This window comes from Merops nubicus, unplaced genomic scaffold (genome assembly GCF_000691845.1).
Source record: "Merops nubicus isolate BGI_N331 unplaced genomic scaffold, ASM69184v1 scaffold21441, whole genome shotgun sequence".
NCBI classification, from domain to species: domain Eukaryota; kingdom Metazoa; phylum Chordata; class Aves; order Coraciiformes; family Meropidae; genus Merops; species Merops nubicus.
Genome location: NW_008586504.1, coordinates 1 through 17,964, shown reverse-complemented (window position 1 = coordinate 17,964; position 17,964 = coordinate 1). Strand labels below are relative to the sequence as shown.

Sequence of the window (17,964 nt, the reverse complement as noted above, 5' to 3'; positions counted from 1 at the left end):
AAGAGGAGTGGGGAGGGAAATGGTGGGACAGGGTGCTACAACTGTGACACCTTATGCTAGTTCCTTTTGTGGCTAAAATATTTTGGTATTTTTAACTATTAAAAAATAGATGCTCAGCTAGTCATACAGATGCTGCTCATGGCATCAAACTGTTGCAGATCCATCCTTCTGCAGTTTACTTGTGCTTAGTGGAATCCTTTGCTCTTGGCTTGATGTGCTGTCCTTTTCTCTTGTTTCCGTTGCCTGATTCCGTTAAGGTGGTGTCTGCACTGGGGTCACTGCACTTGCTGAACCAATCTTTCTAAAGCTGATTTACTCAGCTTCCAGTGGCCTTGGGGTTCTGGTCCATGGGCTGGATGTCTTGGTTGTTCCCTTGGACCTTCTAAAACATAAGCTGAAATTGAACATAGAGAAATAGGGATGCAGCAGGGGGATTAGTTGAGTAGCTAAGAGCAAAGTTATAAGATGGGAGAGACCCCAAAGAGATGGAATATGTTTTTCATTTATGTGGAGGAGAAGAAAAGGGAGGAGGGAAAATGAAGAGCAGAGCCATTCTGAAGAGAAAGTCCTTCATAAAGTCAGGATTTAAACCCTGGAGGTCCTTTCTTTAAGTGATTTTAGAAATTGTTGTAAAAATAATGGCAGACAAGCCATACTTCTTCCTATTTCATGCTTGCTTATGGGATGGCATCAGTTATTGATACTAGTTACTCTGCTAAGATGATGGGCAGGTGTTTAGTGTGGAAATACCCTTCAGTATTGTAATGAAATGACAGAATATTATAAAACCTGAGTTTTACTGACTGCCAAAACTTGGTGTCAGTCTTATGGTTAGTCTTTATTAAATTACAAACAGAAACAGTTTCCAAACAAAGAGCAGTGAAGTTGCACAGTCCTGGTAAAAGATGTAAGGTTGCTCTGAGAGAGACTGTAATATTTTTATATTTAATTCATCATGGATGTTTTCTTTCCAAAAGAATATACCCTTTGCCTGAATTGAGGCAGCACATGCTATGCAGTAAGATTCCTGGAGTGAAGGAGGTGGTTTGAAGGGCATCCTTTATATTTCTTAATCTGCAATGGATGTGAGGAGGACAGACTACTGAAGGGGTTGAGCTTATGGTTCAGGAAGGTGAAAGACTGAAGTGATGAGATTTTTCCTGGTTTTGTTAGTAAACTGTGGTAAATGTTTTATTAGGATGTTGAAACAAGAGCTTACTTAGACCTACTCCAAAACTCCCTTCTGATTGTTTAGTCACCTCTCTAAAGACAGGAGTGTATTAGTGTGACTGAACTTCCTTCTCTATTTTGATCTAAAGCTCTGGGATCAAGAGAGAGAATGTTTGGAACCTGAATCTGAAAAATGTTTCCTAAAGTTAAATTGGTAGGGGAAGCCCATGTTGCTTCTCCTTTATGCCACTTCCCACTTGTCTGTTCTTTTCCTTGGCTCTGCTTTGGGGGTTTAGTGATTCTGGATGCTTACAGTTGCTCTCTGCCTTTTTCACGTTCCCACATGGAATCTTCTGGATTGAGGCTTGGAGTGGGGGTGTGACCTTCCAGCACCTGGGAGGGCCCTGGGTGGGGGTGAGCTGTGTATTCCCTCCCCTCTGTGCCACCCTCTGGGAAGAGGCAGGAATTGGGTGCCAGCCCCGCTCCTGCCCTGCGGCCCCGGGCGTGCTTCCCTCCGTGGGGTCTGGAACTATTCTGAGGGGTTTGTATAGCTTGTTTTACTTTTCTGTTTCCCCCAATCTTTGTATATATTTTTCTTACCTCCCTTTTTCGTTTTCTGTTCCCTGTTAAACAATATACTTTATTTTCATTTAACTCCCAATTGGTTTTCAAAGTCTCTCCCTCGCTGGGGGGGAGGGGAGCACACAGTTCTGTTCTGTGTGGGTCCTGCCCTGCACCCCTTTGTACACAGAACCAGGACACCTGTTAAGTTACACATCTCCCAGGTACAGTTGGTGTACATGGTTCATCTCCATACACGCTGTTCACTGGTGTTGCTTGTTGGAGTTGCACTAATTTTTTAGAGACTGAATTCTTCAGGCTCCTTCTCCAAGTCGCCATACTTCCAAAAGCTCCTGAAGTCACCGTGCAGCTGTGGGAGCTGTCCTTGGCTTTTCAAACACTCTGCTGTCAAACTTTTTAACAATGTGTCTATAGCTATATAGCTTAGTTGTACTAAGGTTGCTGCCACCCTAGGACGCTGCTTTTATGATCAGCCTTTTTTCAATACTATGGTTTAAGTGTTGCTGGGCAGGGTTTTTTTATGACCTTGTTGCAAAAATTGCAACAGTAGAGCAGAAGAGGAGAACAGACCTTTGGCAGTGTCATGCTACTTCACTGGAATGCATTTTGCACTGGAGTTGGTGTGTTTAGTCTCTGAAATGGCTTTAGCTGTGCATTTTGTTGTTAATTGCAGACAAACTTTGCAGGACTAGTCTGTTAACTATACAAAATGTTTTCCAGGAGGAAATCCCATGGCTGTGGTCAGCAAACAAGTGAATATGGAACTGGCTAAGATCAAACAAAAGTGCCCACTTTATGAAGCAAATGGACAAGCTGTAAGTCTGATACTGTTTTCATAAACCTTTTAAAAAGAAATAGCATCTCAAGTGTGTTTGTTACCAGTGCTAGCAGGAGAGATCTTTCAGGAAGAGAGAAAGCAAGTAATGAAAAGTGTGTCCAATTTAAAGCAGTGTAGTAATCCTAGAACGACCTAATGGTTTGGGTTGGAAGGGTTTAGTGAAATCCATCTGCAGTGAGCAGTTCAGGTTTCTCAGAGCCCCATCCACCCTGAACTGGAATATTTCCAGGGATGAGGCATCTACCATGTCTCTGGGCAACCTACTTCCATCTCACCACCCTGACACTAATGAATTTCTTCCTAATACCTAGTTAAAATCTTCCTCTTTTGGTTTAAAACCATCACCCCTTGTCCTGTTGCAACAGGCCATGTTAAAAAGACTGTCTCCATCTGTTTTATAGGCTCCCTTTAAGTACTGAAAGGCTGCAATGAGGTATTCCTGGAGCTTTCTCTTGTCCAGGCTGAACAAGCCCAACTGTCTGAGCTTTTCTTCATAACGGGGATATTCAAGATGCTGATTGTTGATGTGGCCTCCTCCAGACCTGCTCCAACAAGTCCATGTCTTTCTTGTGCTGAGCACCCCAGAACTGGGCTCCAGGGGGGATCTCACCAGGGTGGAGCCAGGGGACATGCCTGCTGAGCCTGCTGGCCTTGTTGCTTTTGATGCAGCCTCTGATATGGTTGGGCCTTCTGGGTTGTGAGTGCACATTGCCAGCTCATGTCCAGCTTTTCATCCCCAAGCCCTTCTCCACAGGGCTGCTCTGTCTCTTCATCTCTCAGCCTGTATTGATACCAGGGGCTTGTCCTGACCCAGGTGCAGGGCCTTGCACTTGGCCTTGTTGTACCTCATAAGGTTCACACGGGCCCATTTCTCAAGCTTGTCCAGGTTCTCCTCGATGGCCTCCTGTCCCTCAGGCATGTCAGCAGCACCACTCAGCTTGTGTCTTCGCCTGTCCCTCAGGCATGTCAGCAGCACCTCTCAGCTTGTGTCTTCAGCAAACTTTTTGAGGGTGCACTTGATCTATCTTGTTGATGAAGGTGTTAAGCAGCACTTAAGTTCCCAGTACAGACCCCTGAGGGACACCACTTGTCACCGGTCTCCATCTGGACATTGAGCCATTGACTGTTACCCTCTGGATGCAGCCATATGACCAGTTTCTTATCCACTCAACGGTCCCTCCATCAAATCTGTCTCTCTCCAGTTTAGAGAGAAGGATGTTGTGGGGGACTGAATCAAAGCCTTTACAGAAGTCCAGATAGACAACATCCATAGCTCCTCCCTTGTCCACTGATGTAGTTGCTCCATCGTTTGAAGGCCACCATGTTGGTCAGGCAGGACTTGCCCTTGGTGAAGCTGTGCTGGCTATCTCAAATCACCCTCTTGTCCTGCATGTGCCTTAGCAGAGCTTCTAGGAGGTTCTGTTCCATGATCTTCCCAGGCACAGAGGGCACTACTTTTCCAGCAGATGTCAGGGTGAGGTCCCCCAATGGGAAGAGAGCATGAGAGTGCAAAGCCTCTTGCAGCTGGAGTCAGAAGGCTCCCTTTGTTTAGGTGGCCTGTAGTAGGTGCCAGCCAGGTTTCCTTTGCTGCCACTGCCTCTGGTTCAGCACTGATGGCTGCAGCCTGACCGTGCAGCTTCCCTTCTGTGGCACACTCCTTTCTGAACATGGTACACAGCAACTAGATCACTTCTATCTGGCCAAGCCTCTCGGGCATATGCAGCTCCTGTGCTCCAGGAATTTCTCCTGCTCATCAGATAGGCACTTAAAGAAGAAGCCAGTGGGAGTAGAGGGTTTCTCTGAAACAGAATATTCCTTCTGATTTACTCTGTAGTGTTTCCCCTACCACATTCACATCTAGGAGACCCAGTCAAGGTGGAAACTGACAATGAGGCCTTGTGCTGCCAAGCACTGGGAGGAATCCCTCAGGACAGGAGAGGTTCTTACTGCTCCTTCAGCTAACCTGGTGGGACACCAGCTCACCTCTGTGTTCCGAGGTGGCTGCTGCAGCTCAGACCTGTGCATTTATTAGTGCAATGACAGGAGCTACTCTTATTTTTAAAAGGCACGTCATGATTTGGCTGCTTACCAGTTACTTGAGCTTGATAGGTATAATTGCTTATGTTTTTCAGACTGAATTGTATTGCTTCCTTTTGTTGAATGCTGTCTTGACAACTACAATGAACCAGAGTGCTCTTCCTTGGCTTAAAAATAAATAGCATTGCCTCTGTATGCTGCTCATCTTCTGGCATCTGTCATGTGTGTTTCTGGAATGCTTCAATAAACTATCTAATATAAAGACATTTTAACTATGACAGATAATTAGGACAAGAAGCTGTGATTTGAGTAATGATGACCAGTATTGGAATATTTTACAACCCAGATGCCAATATAATCTGGATTCTGTGACGTTCAGTATCTGTGTATCTATCTGTGACTATATCTCTATTGCCTGTAGTTCCTGGTCATCTAAACTCTTAAAGGTTGTTACCTATATGATAAATAGTAAATAAGTAAAAGTGGAAGCTATAGGAAGTTTGAATTTACTTGCTCAGACATGGTGCAGCTACACCTTGAAAGCTGTGTTTTGACATGTACTGCTCACCTGGTCTTCCTCTGTTTTTCCTTAATATACTCCATGATGCTGCGTACCCTAAGGCAGTTGTTTTACTAATCCTGCCTTTTCCTTTTTTAGTATTGCCACACTTTTTCCTTTGATTATTAGCACTTGCTAAAAATCAAATGCCAGTTGTCTGTTTCTGCTGTCTTTTCACATCCTAGTACTTTGATTTTCACCCCACTGTGTAAAGCTTATCCTGACATAGTTGTGAGGCAAAGAGGGATTTAGTACTTCAGCCTTTTCCATACCCGTTACTACTACATTCAGGAGCAGCTCTGCAGTCTGCCTTTTCCTTTATTTTTGCTGCTGCTGTGTGTGCAGAGGGCTGTCCTTGCCCTCTGGTGTCCAGCATCTCAGTTTCAACTCTGGCTGACTTCTGGTTTTCCGGATGCCATCTCTGTGTGCCTGGGCTGTGCTGCTTCATTCTTCACAGATGACTTGTGGTGTACTAATGGGTACTTAAACTGGAACTTGGAAGATGAAGCTTAAATGATAAAAGCAACTGCCATCAGTTTCTTGAAAGTGGAGCTCTGGTTTTAATTTTTCAACCTTGAGAAGAGCTGTCCTACCCCTCTTGGCTAAGAGCCACCTGACAGGGTCACAGGGGGATAGGCAGCACTGTTAACAGCACCTCTCAAGCTGTTTTTGTTCTGATCAGCAGTCATCCAAGAACCTTCCCCATCTTTCTGAAGTGTATACTTTTTTTTCTTCCTGATTTTTCCTTTATACTCATCAGTGTTTTCTCTCTAGGCTTTGTTTATCCTAGACTGGGTTTAACAGATGTTAATACCATGTGATGTTTGCTCTTTTCAGGACATGCAGCTGTCATCACCTAACAGGTATTTCCACACTGGCAGCTGCACATGCTGTTTAAGTTAGTGTCTTCAGCACAGCCAAGTACACCCTTCTGGAAGTGTCCTGCAGTGCTTCCATCATCATCCTAGAAAAAGCTGGATTGATAGTTCTTAGTCACACTGACCACTCCAAAAGATGGTCTGTCTGCTTCACTGAGCTATGCCAAGACTCCTAAAGCCTTGTGACTGTGTAGAGCTACACTGCCATCAGAGTGGTCTTTTGTCTTATTGGCAAGCTTCTGAAGCTTTAATGGACACACCTTCCAGTAAGGAGATTTTCTTGTGCCCATAAATTGATTTGTTTTCCTCATCCAAGAGAAGTCAGTTGTCATCAAGATTTGCCAGCTCTTGTAGCTCTTTGGCCAGACATCCTGGCACAGTGACTGTGGTGTACAGACCTTGGTGTCTGACCATTTGAGAGAGCTAATGGTATAGAAGTTTTTTCACAAGGGCTATTCTCAGCTACTTTGGAATACTTCAGAAGGGTATGTGATACCTGTGTTTTTTGAGCACTGTTCTAAAAATTTATCTGCACCTTGACTTTCTGGTTTCTCTGATTTGAGGAGTGGTAGCATTTTGAGTTCCTTATAAGGTGGTGTGAATTTAGGCTGTACTAGAGAAATCTGTGTCATTGCTCCATTTCACTTCAGGATTTCCTCTGTGCTTACTCGAGGCTCTGAGGCTTTGAGCTTTGGTGAACTACATTTTTTCTTTTTTATTTATTTATGAATAGGTTATTAAGAAGAAAGTTTGTTCTTTTGAATCCTAGGTTCCAAAAGAGAAAGATGAAATGGTGGAGCAAGAATTCAATCGTCTGCTGGAAGCCACATCCTATCTCAGTCATCAGTTGGATTTTAATGTTCTCAATAATAAGCCTGTCTCCCTAGGTCAGGCTCTGGAGGTTGTCATACAGTAAGTGTCTTCTCTCTTCATGGCAGGCTTTCCTATTTGTGGTATAATTTTGTAGTTGTAATTGTGATGCTCCTGGGGTAAGCATTACCCACATAATAAAGCTGCTTGGTTTCTGCTGAGTTTTCGGTTTCTATGTGTGTCTTGATTATTGAAGCAAAATACACCAAAGACAGTTAAAGGAGTGAACATCTTTTCCTGAAAGCTTCCAGAAAATCCCTGCTACAGTAATTAATAGTGGATAATTTAGTATGAATTGGTGCACATACTGTCCACATAATTCTTGAAAGCTAGTTGTATTTGTAATATGCCTTTTAATAGTAGTAGGTAAAATTCAGATTTGTGTTATAGGTAGTCTAGTATCCCTTATTTACAGAAGCTTGTGTTTTCTAATTGCTATATGAATATTTACTAAAAACACTCCATGACATGTGCTTTTATTGCATTACACTAATTAGGCTGTGAAAATGTGTTTTCTCAGTAACATGAGGATTTTATGCTGAACTGACTCTTTCTCACCTTTTCCAGATTGCAGGAGAAGCATGTGAAGGATGAGCAGATTGAACACTGGAAAAAAATAGTGAAAACACAGGAGGAATTGAAAGATCTTCTTAACAAGGTCAGATGACATTTAGAACAAGAGGATAGCATTGTTCCTCAGAAAGTGGCAAGATGTACAGAAGCTTCCATGGAAAAATATAACTGATGCTGTTCGTACTCATATCTATTCATTTAAGACGTGCCTAGAAGCACTGTTACAGTAAAGGAGTCTCTGGCTTTGGGGAGGAGCACTTAACTGATGAGGCATGAGACTGTAAAACACAAATATGGGGGGAAAAAAGGGAGAGGACCGTTGTGATTCAGACCCAGCTAGCAACTAAGCACCACGTGGCTGCTGGCTCACTCCTCCCTCTCAGTGGGGTGCAGAGAGAAAATACAACAAAAGGCTTATGGGTTTGGACAAGGGCAGGGGGACAAGACACCAGTTACAGTCATTGGCAGAACAGACTTGACTGGGGAAAAAAAGTCATTTAAAGCGTTAAATTCCTCCTGCCCCTCCTCCCTCACTGACCTTGGTGTCTGCATGGGTGTTTTCCTCACATCCCACTCCTCTTGGCTGCAGGTTCCTCAGCAGACTTTTTCCTTCCTAGATACGTTGCCGTAGATGCGCTGCCCCTGCCACTGCTTGGCTAGGCCTTGGCCAGAGGGGCAGGCTCAGCCTGGAGCTGGGGCAGCTTCGTAACCCCTGTAGCCCTTCCCACTACCAAAACCCAGTACAAGGAAGACATGATGAACAGTGTTATGCCATAGCATCCTTTAGAGATGTTGATAATGAACCAGGCTGCTAAAGGGTTATTGTCTTTGCCCCAAATCTGATTTCTAGTGTAGAAACAGTGTTTTAGGCTCACTTGTTATTTTATTGATTGTGGTAGATGACATCTTTATTTCCACATAAAAATTTCAAATTAAAAATGTATGAGGACAGGTCTCATATCCTAAGTTATTTGCAACGTATTTTTCTAATAATTCAATGATGTTTGGCTTAGGCCATGTTGTTTTGGGGTTGGTGGTGTTTTTGTTTTCTTGGAGGTAAAACTGCATGTAAGTAACATCTGCCAAACCCAGGAAATCTCTGGTACAATGGCTGAGTTTGAGGTGAATATCCATTTTACACAGTAACTTGCATGTAATCTACCTTCCATCTTTTTTGTTTCCTTTCTTTCTCCCTTTTCCTACTTTACTTGAAAAAGATGGTGAATTTAAAAGAAAAGATTAAAGAACTTCATCAGCAGTACAAGGAAGCATCAGAAGTGAAGCCACCTCGTGATATTACAGCCGAGTTCCTTGTGAAAAGCAAGCACAGAGACCTGACTGCACTTTGCAAGGTAGAGGCTGACATACATAGAGCACTTCACCAGACAGATGAAACTGGAGATGTGGAAACATTTCCATTGGCTCACTCTGATCAAACACTCTCGAGAATGTGATGGATGGTAACTCTGGGTTGCAATGCTGATACCAGAGCTGGTTAAGTACCTTTAGGTAACACATGGCTCACAGTGGAGAGCATTAACATGTTGAAGGCTCAGTTTTAGGTAACAGTCTGTGCTGGCACACATCAGACAGCATTTGATGCTTTGAAGGCTAGATTTGAGGTCAGACTCAGTCTTTAGCACTTTTGGGTCTCACAATAATCTGAAAATAAAATTTGCATTTGAAGAGAGATGATCTTTCTCTAAGATAAAAGAGGTGATTTCCTGAATGAAAGGCTTCTTTAAGTGTTATAATTTACAGAGCTCTATCTGAGAAGCAGTGTTAGTCCCCCTGCTCTGTGTGTATCTTGTAGAAATATGCCTTAAAAAGGAAACCTTAAAAACTATTCTATGATAGTAAAAGACATTTGGTAACCCAGGCCATATAGAACCCAAGGATCATTTTTTCAGCTACCTGTTCAACAGAAGGTATGTGACTTTTTTTGGAAGCTCAGTGTGTTTGTGTGTACACAAGTAGTAGCTCTTCTGTTTTGTCACCAATGAACAACTTTGTGCTGTTGTCTCTATTTGATGCTCCAAATTATTCTGTCTTGAAGGAAGATGATTGTTGCCTTTATACCTACTTCTGATGTTTTCTAAAATAAGAAAAAAACACCTAACTTCTGAAAGAAGCTGTCATTAGAGAATGTCTTTGCCTTCTGCATGACTGCTTCTGCATTGGAAATCTCTATGTTCAATATTAACTGTTATCTTTTAGGAGAGCATGAAAAATAGAAATAACCTTTTGTGACTATGCAAAAGCTCTGGGTACATAGGAACCCTTAAAACAGCAGGACTGTAACAGACCTTTGTGTTCTTCACATCTGAGTGCTTAAATTCCTGAGATAGCAGCACTCTAATCTTTTCTGCAGTGTGGCATAGATTTCTTTATATTCAAACAGCAGAAACACAAAATTCGCTGAATGAAATGTTAAAAAAAAAAAAAAACAACTTGATTTAGATTCCACTAAAACAATGAATCTTCCACTGATTTCTCCTGAGATTAGGTCTAGCCTGATGCTATATGATGTCAAGTCCTTTTACATGTAAACTGACTTAAATGTTGGTGTTTAATCTTATTAGGAGTACGATGAATTGGCAGAAACACAAGGAAAGCTGGAAGAGAAGTTACAAGAACTTGAAGCCAATCCACCGAGGTAAACTATGAAAATAAACACTCATGAAAGCAATTTATTTTACTACCTTTCACTGAGTTTCAAGGATACCGTGATATGTTAAGTATGGTAACTCAAGGGTTTAGGAGGGTACAAACATGAAATTTGAGCTCCCTCAGCTTTAGAACTCATCTTCCTTATTTTTGGAGGGTGACTTGGACAAAAAAGGTGGTTCTTAGTTGGGGTATGTCAATACATTTTCATCCTTACTGTGAACAGTGTCTGATCTCAGGAAGCCTTTGAGGTTTAAAATCTTCAATAATGGTAGCACACCAATCCTGCTTATTTTTGGCAGAATGTTCCTATTTTGTACTCTGTGTGATTATACTAGATCATTGTCTTCTTTAAACATACTACTTAAGCCATTATTTTGTAACTTTTTTTATTTCTAAAGGTAACTTATCTTCACTTAGAATATTTTACATGAACTCTGCTTTGAAAATGTAAATTTGCTTGGGTTTGATATTGGGCTTTTCTGAAGGAGGTCCAAATGTTGGAAACAGAATCTGCTTGTGTTCTTTTTAATTTTAACTTCCTCTGCTAAGGAGGGATTGTAACAAAAAATTGTGAGTAAATGTTCAGAAGCGATGCATTTGCAACACTGTACTCCAGCAAGTGAAAGAGCTTTGTATTATGTTGTGTGTGTTTTGTTTGTTTGTTTTTTCTAGTGATGTTTATCTCTCATCAAGAGACAGGCAAATACTAGACTGGCATTTTGCAAACCTGGAATTTGCTAATGCTACACCTCTGTCTACACTTTCGCTGAAGCACTGGGACCAGGTATCTCATTACACTGAAATCTCAAGCCATATTTATCACATTGCCATGGAAGCTTGTTCCATGTTAATTAACACATTAAAAACATGTTAATGTTTTTTAAGCACTGAAGTGCTATCTGCTTTCATGCAGATACTGAGCTCTTACGTGGTTATTATTTGCTGATGAAATTCCAGGCAGCTTTTTGCAAGGGCCAAAACAACTTCTAATAATACTGTCTGCTGCAGTATAATTCTAATATTGTAGCATTATTCCAATAATACTGTCTGCTGCAAGTACCTATACTTATTCCTTGACTAACAAGAAAGGATTTCAATTTTGTTGAATTGCTCTTTGAAAAAAGTTTCATAAAAACGTGTTGCCGTTGTGTAGAGCTGCTGATTATTTTCTGTTGAGTTATGTGATTTCATTATTAATGCCTGCTTCTTATGCACTTCATTTTAGGATGATGACTTTGAATTCACAGGCAGTCACTTGACTGTGAGGAATGGGTATTCCTGTGTGCCTGTAGCCTTGGCAGAGGGGCTGGATATTAAGTTAAACACGGCAGTTCGGCAGGTTCGCTACACAGCATCAGGTAAGAGGAGCTGCCCCCTTGGGAAGGCTGCTCAGAGGGTTTGCTTGCTGCTCAGAGGGTGTGCTTGCTGCAAGGAGATTGCAGTGCTTCTGGAGGCAGCTGTGGAGACTCTCATAAAAACCTTCTCAGACACTATGGTCAAGCAGCCACGTGTTTTATTGCTATTAGTTGTGTAGGAAGATTTATTAAAGGTTTATTAATCGTAAGTAGTTTTTGCTTATTTCTGTGGCTGGTTTGAGGCCATCCTTGTCAGCTGTATGTACTGATTCACAAGTTCACATTCATTCTTCCATTGCTTTACTTCATTGACTGAAGCAGTTGGAGTAAGAGGTCTTGGACTGCTTTAACACTTCCTGTCACAGGATCTGGTATTAAAAGTGTAAGTGAATGTAATACAGACTCAAACAAGTGGAAGGAGTATATCTTTTTATTCTTCTTCAAATCATTTGGCTTGAGAAACTGTCAGCTGGGAGAGCAACTCAATGAGAGGCTTATTCTCTACTTGCTATTTATGCATATATTCAAATATAACTTACTGGCCTTTAGGCTTATCCCATTATGGCCATTTTCAGGTGCTGTTGTAAGTCACATGTTCTGGAATGGAGCTATGTGGCCTGTAACATTCACTTGCCCTAAAGTTAAGTAAATGTTAGTGTAAAGCTCTCTCTATAAACAAAATGTTTTCTGATGCAGATATGTTTTTATAGAAGTCCCTTTAAATTTTAATTCTGTGTTCTTGCCTCCTGGCCTATTAAATGGTTGGTTTTCTCTCCTTTCTCCAGGCTGTGAAGTGATAGCTGTGAACACCCGATCTACTAGCCAGACTTTCATTTACAAATGTGATGCTGTCCTGTGTACTCTTCCCTTGGGAGTCCTGAAACAGCAGCCTCCAGCAGTCCAGTTTGTGCCACCTCTTCCTGAGTGGAAAACTTCTGCAGTGCAGCGTATGGGATTTGGCAACCTTAACAAGGTGACTTGTCATTGAGGGAACTGAGCAGAGTACAAGAGGTAGAATCTAAAATGTGTATGGAATGGGGATGGTGGATGAGAGGGAGAATTTTTTTTTTCTGCTGCTGTTTTGCTAGATTTTGATGCTGAAAATTAACTGAACTGTAAGGACCTCTTCTCTATTTGCCCCACAATTTTTCAATGGTTAAATTTCAGAAGCAGGCTGATTCAATGTCTGCTATACTTTGTTAACCAGCAAACTTGTAAACTGTGAGAGCATACTGACATGGAAGACAGTGTAGGTGTACACCTTTATGTATATGCAATAAATATTCACCAGATTTTCCTTTCTTGACTTCTCCAGTGATAAACATCAATGTGTGCAGTTGTCTTTTTTTTTTTTTTTTCCCCTGTAATCTCCTAACTCTTGATTCTTTTTGTTTCTAGGTTGTGCTGTGTTTTGATCGTGTCTTCTGGGATCCAAGTGTCAATTTGTTTGGTCATGTTGGTAGCACTACTGCAAGCAGAGGAGAACTTTTTCTGTTTTGGAACCTGTACAAAGGTAGCTGTGGTGTATGTCTGCTTTTGCCAGTGTCTTACTTGTGCAGTCTTAGATGTAGAACAGGACACACTTTAAGATGCAGTTTGTGTTTGCATATGGATGTGATAGAATATAGTACTTGTAGGGAGACAAATGGAAGCAGAGAGCACCACTGACCTGCAAACAGTTCTGTAGTAAACTGGGGCAGCACATGGGTGGGTCTGGGTCTAAATTGTGCTGATACATCTGTAACACTTGCATTTTTAGAGGCTACTTTATTGTCTTGCACCTTGGTGAAGTTGTCCTGTGACTTAGTATTATTTTGGTTGTTTCTATTAAGCATCTGTTTAGTTGCCACTAGTAGTCTGAAAAACTTGCAGGTTTTGATTTTTATTGTTGTGCATTAATTTAAAAAAAAAAAAACAAAAAAAAAAAAAAAAAAAAAAACCAAACAAAAAAAAACCCAAAACAAACAAACAAACAAAAAAAACCCACCAAAAACCTTAATCTTAACATGTTTTTATAGTATTTCAGAAATAGAGCAAATAATAGATGAGTGCCAAAGAACAATGTTGTCTTAAGTATCTACTTTGTTGGGAGGATGTGCTGGGTTCTCCAAGAAAAGGGTGATTTCTCTTTGCACCGTTTCTGAACGAAAAGCCATTTTTTAGGTCATCAATGTCTTTGAAATTCAGTTTCTCTCTGGCCACTTGGAACATTGTTTTGATTTTTTTCACTAAGCTTCTCATGCAAACGTGACTGGCATCCAGTTTAGTCTTGCTTTTGAAAACCTCAGCTTCCTGGATGTCTTTCTAGATGAACTGACAATATGAAGCCAGACCTCCTTCATAGGGCTTCTTGTCTAATCTGGGATGATTTGATAATTGCAGATGAGCCTCATTCATCTGTGAGCTCAGGTCCTTTCCCATACAGGTGACTCTGCTGCCTGGGATTTCAAACTTCCATGTCTAGGAGCTAACCAAGACAAATGACTTCTTTTCTTTCAGTTGTGGAAAGATGCTACTGACTTGTGCGTTCTCTTATGTGGCTGAGTTGCAGAACTCCACACTTGCAGGTTGCTTCAGTGTCTCAGGGGGTGCAGTGCAGCCTTTGTAGAGTATTGAACACTCAGATTGCAGCAGAACAGTAGACCAGAGGCTTTGATAGCTGCATTCCTCTTTGTCAGCATTGCCATTCCAGCTTGGTGAGCTGCAGGCCCATCCATATGGTTAAGATGCAGCATGACCTGCATCTGTGGTGTCTCCAGTTTGTTGAATGGATTGATTTGTTTCCTGTTTTGAGGAGCAAAGGTGCTATGACTGTAGACTTTGGGTCTCAGATGGACAGATAATTTTAGAACTCCTCTTCAGAAAATGCTTACGTAGGCAAAAGGTGTTGGTCTGCCTGCTTCTACAGCTGAACTTTGCCAGTAGTAGTTTTGTTTTATCTGCAGCTGGTGTCTGCCACAAGAAGGTGCTTCCAGTACACACACTGGTTTTGTCATTGCCATTTGTCATACTAAAAGCAGATGTATATACAGAGTACTAGTAAATGAGTAACTTTTCTTGCAGGTGATTGTGTAAATACTAATACTAGTGGGTATTCTTCCACTCTGCTGTGGGCAGACCAGGTTTTTCCTTTAACTAGAGAAAACTGCTGCCCAAGGAAGGTGCCTTTCTTGGCTATTTAACTGTTAAAATATTTTGTAAGACTTGACTAGAGAAATATAGGTAATGAGCCTTAGATATCTGCTTTTGTGGCTTTAAGATGGCTTTACTACATAGCTAGCAAGTACTGTTAGGGTTTTGGTTTAGATAGATTATCTCACATACAAAGGTTTTGCTGCTAGATATGTAACCTTCCTTCTCATGAAAATAGGCAGAGCCCATAGAAATTAAATAGAAATGCAATAAAATCCTGTGCTAAAGCACAAGACAAGTGGCTGAAATGGAAAAAATCAGTTCCTGTTTCTCATGGATAGTGAGGTGGTCCTGAATGGGTTGTAGTGTGAAAGATTAAATACCCCTGACTGAACTTGAGATGCTGTTATCTATTGTTGTCATCCTCTGTATTGCTGTAGCCATAGCATTTTGGGCAGAGACTACTTAAACTGAGCAAATTGGAGAACAGTTACTAATCCAGAACCAAAACCCCTGGAGGTGTCACAGCATATGCTGTATTAGCTCTGTGGAACTTCCTTTAAGTGTTGTGTTGGAGAAGAGTAGATGATCTCTGGGAAGTATTTAAAGATAGGCTGGTGAGTGGAGTGAAACTGGGGAGGACTGCACTTTTTTGTACTGCTGTAGGGTGACCTGCTGTAACTCAGACAGGAATCCTCCCAGTGCTTTCAGTCTAGTTCAGGTAATGACTGCTGAGAAAACCTGTAGCCTCAGGAGCTGCTGCCTGGGCTGTGGGTGCCTCTGTCTCCACCACGCTGTGGGTTTATTGTTGCAGCCATGTAAACAGACTTTAATGTGGAGAGACTCCATCAGCACAGAGCAGAGGAACTAGTGGCAGAAACACTCGGTGTTTCCTGGAAAGCCAGAGACATTTTGGTCTCTGTTTTCTTGCCTGGCTTTTCTTTCTCCTAGAGATGTGATGAAAATGATGAGGGCCTTTCTCTGTCACAGTTGTGCAGTTCCTCACTGATGTCTGACTCAAACATGATCTGCTCCCTCATTGGTATCAAGGCTCAGTGAACACCACTGCCTCAAGGAGAGAGTTTTTTGTGGAGCAGTGACATGTGCTTATCATGCAAGAAGACTTTCTGAGGAGCACTTTGACCATTCTGCTGTGCAGATATCACTATTCTGCTTTGGCTTTCTCTGACAGTTCTGAATTAATCCAGGTGACTGAACAGAAACATTTTCAGGTGTAGATAAGTCCACACAGGGTCTCACAACTGGAAAGGCATGATTTCCATAAGAATATTTGGGGCTGTCTGAACAAGTTTAATGAACATATTTGCTGGAAGCTGTGTTTTGAATATACACTTGTTCCATGAAGAAAAAATACATTGACTGAAATATTGTTGAAAAGTTCAGGGATCTCATTGTGTCCAGGATGGCAAACTAGGAAAAACTTTGCTGCTGAAATGACCAAAAAACCAAAAAAAATTCATCCCAACCCCTCTGGATGATAGGAAACCAGTTTTTTGTTTGTTCTTCAATTGTTTGAAAGACTAGACTTAGTCTTAGTTTAAGTAGGGGAGCAAACCTGTACCTTCTTTCTCTAATAAACTGCTCCTAGTCACAGAGGTCCTGCCTATTGAAGTCTCTTAATTGTATCTTGAGTAATTATCTTTGTAGCAATAACAGTCTTACCAGTCTAACTTCTTCAGAATTTCAAAGACTTTTGTTTTTAACCAGAATATATTATTGAATCTTCCAGCCTGTGCATTGCAGCTGAACTGCAGCCAGTTTTCTTTAAAGAGCAGTAACTTGCTGGCAATGGATACCATGAGTTCTTCATAGATACCAGGATACAGGGAATTCATTAAGCATTTCCGAAACTTGTACTAAAGTTAAAGCAAATTCTTTAGCAAGAACTTTATTTCTCATTTCAATATGTTTGACATCTGTTTCTAGCTGTAGTTATTTTTCTTTGCTAAATTTAGGAATTCATAAGTATGTCCAGGAGGAGAAGGATCAACTGAAGAGTTTTCATTAAGTAACTGTGCTCGGGTTACTCCTTGTAAATGTGTGTTTCTTGCACTTGGGTTATTTTGGTAACTCTTCAATACTTAACTAAGATTTTCCTTGAATTTGTGACTACCAAAAATGTATGCTTAACCTTACTATAGCTGGTCAGAGGTAAAATGACCCCATCTGTTGGTTTCTATAGCCTATAATCACATTGACACTCTTCACCACAGCATCACATGGGCAGCTGAGTTATTTGCTGTTTGTCCATCTGAGTCCTGGGTTCTCAGAAATGCTGCTTTTCTGGGTATTGTTCTACTGTTCATAGTTGCCACTCCATTGATATTATTTAATGTGAATATGCAATGACAGTAAAGAAATGTGTGAGTGAAGTACTTACCCAGGGAACGTAACTGCTGTGCTGGTGCCAATTGTACTTCAGATAGATTGTCTGGAAGGTGCTGAGCTCCATTAAATGCAGCACAGATGACTTGCATTCCAGTGGGGACTACTATGTCCAACAAGTGATACCTTCACTCAAGAAAACCTTTCCTCTCTTTTGCATGCTGAGTAGCCCCATGTCCCTCGGCTGCTCCTCGTAAGACTTACGCTCATAAGGCTTTCAACTAAGTTGGTTCAACTCTTATCTCTTCATCAAGATCGTTGATAAAGATCAGGAAACAGGAATGGCCTCAGTACTGAACCCTGGGGAACACCACTTGTAACACCACAAACTGGATTTAACTCCATTCACCACCAGTACATCAGTTCTCTTGATAATTCTAAATAGTACCATAGCATATATTGATTCATTTTCCTTTTGGTAATTTGACTTGCTGGTGGAAGATTTAGGACTAATTTTGTTTGGTTTGTTTAGTTTTTAACTGCATGACATAGCTGCAGATCCATGCCTACTCCAGCTTGTGTGACTAAAATGTTTGATTTCAGTAACTCAGTTGCATTTTTTCCTCTCTCCTTCCCCATCTGCAGCACCAATTTTGTTGGCCTTGGTAGCAGGAGAAGCAGCAGGGATTATGGAGAACATCAGTGATGATGTCATCGTTGGGCGGTGCCTTGCCATCCTCAAAGGCATATTTGGCAGCAGTGCTGTGCCACAGGTCAGTACAGACACACCTTTGGGGGCTTCTCGGCATTTCGGTGGGCTGCTCCTCTCCAGCTTGGCTGCAGTCTTGAGCTCCTTGGTATAGTTACCACCTTTTGGTTGTTTAGGGGTTTTTGGGAGGAGGGATTGTTCGTGGGTTTGGGGTTTTCTGAGGTTGGGTTTTTTTTGTTTGGGAG

The 17,964-nt window shown here is 41.5% G+C and overlaps 1 protein-coding gene across 1 annotated transcript in view; it reads left to right on the top strand.

Annotated features, from left to right (window-relative positions):
* KDM1A (lysine (K)-specific demethylase 1A) overlaps positions 1–17,783 on the top strand; it is a gene marked incomplete at both ends in the record, with an annotated part of 28,004 nt that extends 10,221 nt beyond the window's left edge. The window contains 10 exons of the mRNA XM_008948683.1: positions 2,471–2,567; positions 6,834–6,976; positions 7,502–7,592; positions 8,725–8,859; positions 10,090–10,163; positions 10,850–10,961; positions 11,403–11,535; positions 12,318–12,505; positions 12,931–13,045; positions 17,656–17,783. Of these exons, the coding sequence (XP_008946931.1) occupies positions 2,471–2,567; positions 6,834–6,976; positions 7,502–7,592; positions 8,725–8,859; positions 10,090–10,163; positions 10,850–10,961; positions 11,403–11,535; positions 12,318–12,505; positions 12,931–13,045; positions 17,656–17,783 (1,216 nt within the window). The remainder of the gene's footprint in view (positions 1–2,470; positions 2,568–6,833; positions 6,977–7,501; positions 7,593–8,724; positions 8,860–10,089; positions 10,164–10,849; positions 10,962–11,402; positions 11,536–12,317; positions 12,506–12,930; positions 13,046–17,655) is intronic.
* Positions 17,784–17,964: the final 181 nt, after the last annotated feature.